The 7,327-nt window shown below is 34.0% G+C and overlaps 1 protein-coding gene across 5 annotated transcripts in view; it reads right to left on the reverse strand.

Annotated features, from left to right (window-relative positions):
- Positions 1-5,323, reverse strand: part of LOC133801344 (tropinone reductase homolog At5g06060-like) — a 29,987-nt gene extending 24,664 nt beyond the window's left edge. The window contains exons 1-2 of one of the 5 annotated variants that reach the window (XR_009876834.1): positions 5,134-5,310; positions 4,624-4,831 (exon numbers count right to left, since the gene is read on the reverse strand). Coding sequence is in view for 3 of the 5 variants with exons in the window: in XM_062239526.1 (XP_062095510.1) it covers positions 4,624-4,831; positions 5,134-5,222 (297 nt within the window). In the remaining 2 variants the exon portion in view is untranslated. Of the gene's footprint in view, positions 1-4,623; positions 4,832-5,129 lie in introns of all 5 variants that reach the window. The other 4 variants (XR_009876833.1, XM_062239526.1, XM_062239527.1 and 1 more) reach the window with 4 other exon arrangements.
- Positions 5,324-7,327: the final 2,004 nt, after the last annotated feature.

Here is a 7,327-nt window from a genome sequence, read left to right on the forward strand (position 1 = left end):
AGTCATAATTTCTCCAAGTACCGAAAATAGAAAACATCCCTACGGTGAGATGTGAATTATGATTCGACAATGTAAATTATTCAAAATTTCCCAAAAATTTGTGGGATTGCTATTATACCGATCATGTACACTCTCATACAAAAAAAAAAGAGTCATAATTTCTCCAAGTACCAAAAATAGAAAACGTCCCTACAGTAGGGGCAAAAGTAATGCCCCTACCTAAGAAGCTCCCTATATATATATATAGGAAAATTCTACAATAGGGGCATGCCTTTTGTCCCCATCGGTAGGGGCGTTTCTGTTTTTAGTGTGTGAAGAAATTATAATCCAATTTTTTTATATGACGGTGTATACTGTAGTTATAGTAGACATCCTACAATTTTTTAAGAAATTCTGAATAATCTACAGTGCCGAAAAAGAATTCAAAATAATTTGTTTCACATGCATATAGATTACAATTCAAATATTTTTATATGACAATGTACAATGTACTTATTTAGAATCTCCCACAAATATTTGGGAAATTCTAAATAATTACACTACTGAAAATAAGAAATAGGTTGTTTTGAAGCTTGTTTTCATTATCATAAAGTATTTGGAATTTTTTAAAAACTGGTGGAAGGTCTTAAATAATTATAATGTACACTGTCATATAAAAAAGTTGGATTATAAATTTTTTGCTTGCAAAAAATTGAGACACCCCTACCGGTGGGGGCAAAAGGCATGCCCCCACTATACTCGTCCCCTATATATAATGAATTTATCATCATAGAAAAATAGAATGAGTTACCGAAACAAACCATAGAGTATTTTTTTATTTAATTTAATAAATTAATAATTATAACATATAGGATTTTTTTTTCTTCACAAATATACATTTTTTGTTGTTTATTTTATGTTTTATTTTTTTTAGAGTCCCTAATTTTTTTTCTTCAAAATACTAACTTAGGTTTTCAAAAAAAAAAAACAGTAAGGTTCCAAATTTGCTAATAAGGCTTAGTGCCTCGATTACTGTGTCAGGAGGGCATAATTGAATGTTTATGTGTTAATATGATTTAATTATGATTATATATGTGAATTTTATGAGTTATATTATGATATGACTGCTTATGTATGTTTAAGTGTATTAAATGTGCTTATAGGTCGACTTTTGCTAAAAATGATATTTTCAAAATTTTGACTCGATGAGAGTATATGTGTAATTATATATGCTTTATGAGTGAGACCACATTATTATGTGGATGTATTTGAGATATTCGATAGGATTTGATCCTTTTGAGCATAGTAGCAGTAAGGTCACAATGGGAATTAATATCCGGCTCGGGGTGAGCCAATGAGTTTTTTTTTTTAATTTGGTGAACTCTCGAGACTCATTGGGGGATGAGTTATGATTAGGGAAAATATTTATATTTATGTGATCAGTGGAGTTAATTGGAAAGTTATGGTATAATTTGAGGATTAGCGAGATTTTGGGAAAATGACTAAAGTACCATTGTGTTTGTTTTTGGGATTGAGTTCACTTAAGGGCAAAATGGTCTTTTGGCTATGGGGTTAAGTCTAGATGGGACATTGGGCTGAACACTCTAGTGAATTCACATTCATCCCATCTCACTCTCATTCTTCGGTTACTCTAAAGAACGCTTAAGGAAATTTTAGGTGCTTCTTGAGATTTATTGAGAAAAGGAGGGATTTTTTGGATTTAGGAACTACTAGTGAGCATCCAAGGGCTAAGATCATGAAAATTTATCACTGAGATATGAATTATCTAAGTTTTCCTTGATGTTCTTGGTGTTCTTGAGTTTGGATGATTTTTTATTTTTAAATTCGTAATTGGTGCCCTTATGATTGGCTTGATAATGAGAATTGATTTATAAATTGATTTGGAAGCTTGTTGTGGTCGGAATCATGATTTAAAGTCATTAATTTTGGATTTGGAAATAAAAGATGAACTTTGAAGCTCAAATGGTGATTTTGGGTTTTGGTGTGGTTTTAGTGGGTTTTGAAGGTTGTTTATTGTGTATCTGTATTGCTGGGACTATTTTGATTGTCAATTCTGACTAAAGTTGAGTTTTGGGTTGGATTTGGGAAATTGCAATTTTGGAAAATCGTTGGAGTTTCTAAGTTCACGGGGTTGTGCCGCAGCGCTGTTCTTGAAGCCTCATGGCCCGCATGAATTCAGAGGCACTGGGGTCCCTTTGAACCGCCTTGGCACCACGGTGCGTGTCCTATGCCCTTGTGGTTTGGGGCTCTCTACCTAGAGGCACGCCGCGGCTTGGGGAAAATGGCCAAACCAGGTTTTGGGTTATGGAAACCCAAACCTAAAGGCTCGGGAATGATTCCACTACCTAGTTTAATGGAATCTGGGGTCCCGAAGGGGTATGACTCAGTCTTGAAGCTCTTAATTGGTTTAGTTCTTGATGGATATCTGTTAATATGTTGTGACTAGGGGTACTGCAAGGCTCGAGAGGAAAGGATCGTGCTCATTGTCGCTTTACCCATTGCTTAGTACTTGAGGTAAGAAAATCGACACTTGCACCAAGTGTAGGGCGTGCACCCCAATTATAGGGCATGAGAATGACCGTGTCAAGAATCCGTTTATAATTAAATGTCTGCTTTGTTTGAATCTATGTTGTTATAACTGTTTGTATTGATCGCTCGGTCGGGAGGTTGTTATCGACATTACATGCGTAATGTATGCTGTAGTGACGGGACCATAATGCAGATGCGATATTCACCATAGTGGTGAGACCATTGTGAAGATGCAATATCCATCTACTCGGCATGGGTTGTATATTATTTGGAAAATCTATGTGAACCAGTTGTGGTTATAGAGTAGGCAATACATGTTGATGTTTATTTGGATATCTGTATGATTTGTTTGGGTTTTTTTGCTGAGTCTTAGCTCACAGGTGCTTTGTGGTGCATGTAAGGGCAAAGAAAAGTTGGACCAGCCATGAGTTGGAGAGCGGTATGGGCGGCGTGCACATACTCAACCTGCTCGACCACCACGATCGAGATATTTTGAGGAGCATGAGTCATTAGTTGAAATTTGCCGCTTAGGTCGGCTAAGTCTTTAATTTTGATAAACTTGTATTTTATTTAGAAACTTTTAGGGTCCCTTGTAATTATTCAACCCTTTTTAATGAAAAGTTCAACTTTTTGACCAAAAATTTTAGTACCTAAATTTCCATTTAACCTTAATTATACTTTTAATTACAAATGACTCGCTTAATGAGTTAAGCACTATTTTTAACACGCAGTGTAACGATCCTGGATTAGTAAGGCGTTACAACTTGATATCAGAGCTCCAAAGGTTTATTAGTTCCTGATTATTGGCTGGGCATGTACATTCACCGCTAATGATAAACTCGACTCATGGTTTGGTAACTAATGATATGAATATGTGCCTAATTGCGTAAATGAAGTATATATGCCTTATTTGCATGCTTGATTAGGGAGCATGTGTTATACTGATAGGGCCTGACCCTTGACTGGCAGGGGAATATGAGAATGTATGCTTGTTAACATTATTGATGAATGTGAAATGTCAAATAGCATTATTTTTGTTAGTGTTGCTTATTGGTTCGGTTGTGAACCGTGGGGCAGTTGTGGAATCTGTTATCATTGCCTGATGAGCTAAGTCGTTAATTACAGATATACTTGGAGAGTTATGCCTCCAAGGTAATCAAACAGACTAGTCGGCTCTGAAATTAGGGCTAGAGATGATAACCAGGGCCAAAACCCTCTGCCAGCTTCTGAGAACTGAAAGCAGATGTTTGCAAAAGTGCAAGCCAAATTACAGAGATAGGAGGATGAGATCAGACTTTGGAGGCAACAGGTTCCATAAGGGAATGCTGCACCGAATCTACCACTTGCGGGGGTACAAGTTCTGGGACAGCCAGAAGTTTTGAACAGATAGGAGCCTCTTTATGCTGGTTCAGGAAGCAGCACCCTCCTACTTTTGAGGGAGGGCCAGATCCACTGTGAGCTGAGTATGAACGTCTCCATCTTAGACTTTATAAGGATGGTAGGTAATGAGCGAGCGGCCTGTGCCACGTACATGTTTCGGGAGGATGCTCGTATCTGGTGCGAGGTTGTATTTTAAACTCAGAACGTCACCGTTTTAAGTTGGGATGAGTGCCGAGATTTGTTCAATGAGAAATATTACAATGACGCTGTTCGAACTACGAAGGCAGATGAGTTTACCAGATTGGTTCAAGGCAACATGACTATGACTGAGTATGCCCTGAGGTTTGACAGGTTGGCCAAATTTACTTTTGACTTGGTGCCAACTAATGTCGTCAGGAGAGACAGGTTTGTTCGGGGAGTAAACCCAATGATAGCACAGGTTGTTAGGATTACCTTAGTGTCTGGAATTACTACATGTGCTCAGGTAGTTGAGAAGGCCAATAATTAGATGTAAGTTATATCAGGACAATAATTATATGTGGGAATGTGGTCATAGACATAGACAGTGTAGTAGCACACCTCTCTTCACAAAGAGAAGAGATCCCCCTTCCTCAGTATTAAAAAAAAAAAAAAAGGTTGTGTAAACCATTATAATGATTTACACATGGTATTAGTTTCCCATATAATTTACAATAAATTATGGACCAAACTTACAAGAATGTTGAGCTTTCCTTGGAAAATAGAAGACACAGTTTCCACTAGTTTTTCTCTTTGGTCTCTGTACAAGACATCACACACTGAACCAGTTACTTTGAAACCCTTCTTTTTCCACTCTTCCAAACACTTCTCCAACTCACTTTCCTTGCGACAACACGTGTGAACTATGGCTCCAAATCTTGCTAGTTCTTCCACTATGGCATGCCTAAAAACAAGCTTGTTTGATTAATAATCATGGATTTATTAGAATAGGAGAGTTATATGAGTATTCGAAATCATTGATATAACACCTTGACATGATAATGTATAAATATATATTTTTTTTAAACAAAAAATGTTTAAAAAAGACTAAGAAGTATTTTTCTTTTTTGGGCTCCATCCCATCGTAGTTTGCATAATGAAACTATCCCAATCCCCAAGTTAATCATTTATATATAATTATAAGTATTAATCGCTTAAAAATTGGGGAAATGGGATCATTCAAATAACTTTAACATATGAACATACCCTATGCCGCGAGATCCACCGGTCACCAGAGCTGTCTTTCCCTCAAGACTCCACCTAATTTCATTCGTATAGTTCTTTGCTTCAGCCATATTGTTCCTCTAATTTCTTGTCAAGTCGACTCTATTTGCCTTTAATATTTTTTTTTTACGATGGGGTCATCAGCATGAGGATTTTGGTACTGTAAGCTCACAGACTCCTAAGCACTCACGTCACTCCATTAAGACAAAGTGTGACCATTATTACATTTTTTTTCAACCAATTGTAATAAATGCTCTGCATGTGGATTTGTGTCTTTGTTGTAGTACTATTAAGATAAGTTTTGCCATTATTGCATTTTTTTTCAACCAATTGTAATCTTTGGTTTAATTTAATTGTGTAAATTCTCTGCATGTGGATTTGTTGTTAGAATTTTTAATCTACTCAAATAATACGAATAAATAATAACTTCCAACATATAATATAAAATTATGTTATTATAAATATATATATGAGAAATTTTAAATCATAATTCTATAGAATTTTTATTAAATTAAAAAAGAATATTAACACAATAGCGGAAGCACTAACCTGAGGTTATTGTTGGAGATTGCACAGAAAATTTAGATTTTCCTATATAATATGTATTTCTATGAGAGAGTCTTTTTTTTCTTTTCTGTTAATGGGATGACAGACATAATAGAATAATACATATATATAGGGGACTACAACCCTAGTTTATAATTAGTGATTTTCAATTTTGCCTATTATAAAATTAAAAATTCAATTTTTTATTTCTACACATTAAATCCATAACACGTTAATATCCTATGATATTTATAACATAATGGTCACTTAATTTTATATCCTATTTTATAATAGCATTATACAATATGTGCCCTTAAAATATAATTTTAATGTATCGCTTGAGCAAAACGTACGGAGAGAAAACAGAGAAAAGATAATGCAAACCTTGAAAAATGAATAAGCTCAACTAATGAGTTGGAGCTGTCGAGCTTTTTATATATAAATATATGTATATATATATGTGGTCACTACTAGGAAAACAGTTTAAAATTGTTGTAAGAATGGTCATGATACGGTTGTGTGTGCTATGCAGTGTATTGCCATTGACTGTTATGAGACAGTTCAAATAAAAATATCGGCCCATGTGTTTCTATGGTATGGTGCGACTCTCGTGTTCCCTTACCATAATAATATTTAGTGGTATTTTTTGTTATGAATATTTATATTGTAGTTATTTTAAATATTTTTAAAATTTTATAAAACTTTTGAATAATTTACAATGTTAAAAATTAGGTTCAAACAGACTATTTTTAATTTGCATAACAAAAATTAGTAACGACTGTAACAACTTATTTTTGGCACTATAAATTATTTAAAATTTCTCAAAAATTTACAAAATACTGTAATTAACTAGCTAGAATAAACACAACCATCAAAAAATCGTTCCCAAAATAATTTGGTATACATGAACAAAAGCCGCCTCTTTTTTAGCCCCTACCAGAAGAAAATCCTATATATATATATTTATATATATGGATTTGAATGCCATCCTATCACGTCCGACAACGAATCGGCTCACACTCTATTATTTTGATTATTTAATATATTTCTTTTTTTGCGTTAAAAAATCTGACAGTTTCTTACATAATTGTGTCAATTCTCTAAAAAGCAACATTAGGCCTCGTGACACACATAAATTAGAAAAAGAATTAGTTTTCTTACTATAGCCAGTTTGAAGGACCGGATTTACTATTTAGGATTAAAATGTTTTATTGACAAAGGTTAGATTTGTCTTTATAGTTATTGTTTTACAATATTTTATTGTAGTATTAAGAGTATAATTTGCAATTTCATATATTTGACAAACACAACAAATCATATCATATTATACATATTACGATCATGACACTCATATTGTCCAATGATCAGCAACATAAGAATGAGAATCAGACCCAAGAACAAGAACAATTATTAACAATAAAATGTCATACCAGAAAAATAAATCAGTTACAATAGTCATATCTCATAATAGAAAAATATGAATTTTCAAGCCAAGAGCCACTATGCCTAGTAACAACAAAGGCCAATCAACTTTTAATATTTTGGTGCTTACTACTTTTGTTAGCGTGCACTATCTATATAAGAGAAGCTTTTGCATTGAAACAAATATAAATAATGCATTAATTTAGAT

This window comes from Humulus lupulus, chromosome 9 (assembly GCF_963169125.1).
Source record: "Humulus lupulus chromosome 9, drHumLupu1.1, whole genome shotgun sequence".
Classification (NCBI taxonomy): Eukaryota; Viridiplantae; Streptophyta; class Magnoliopsida; order Rosales; family Cannabaceae; genus Humulus; species Humulus lupulus.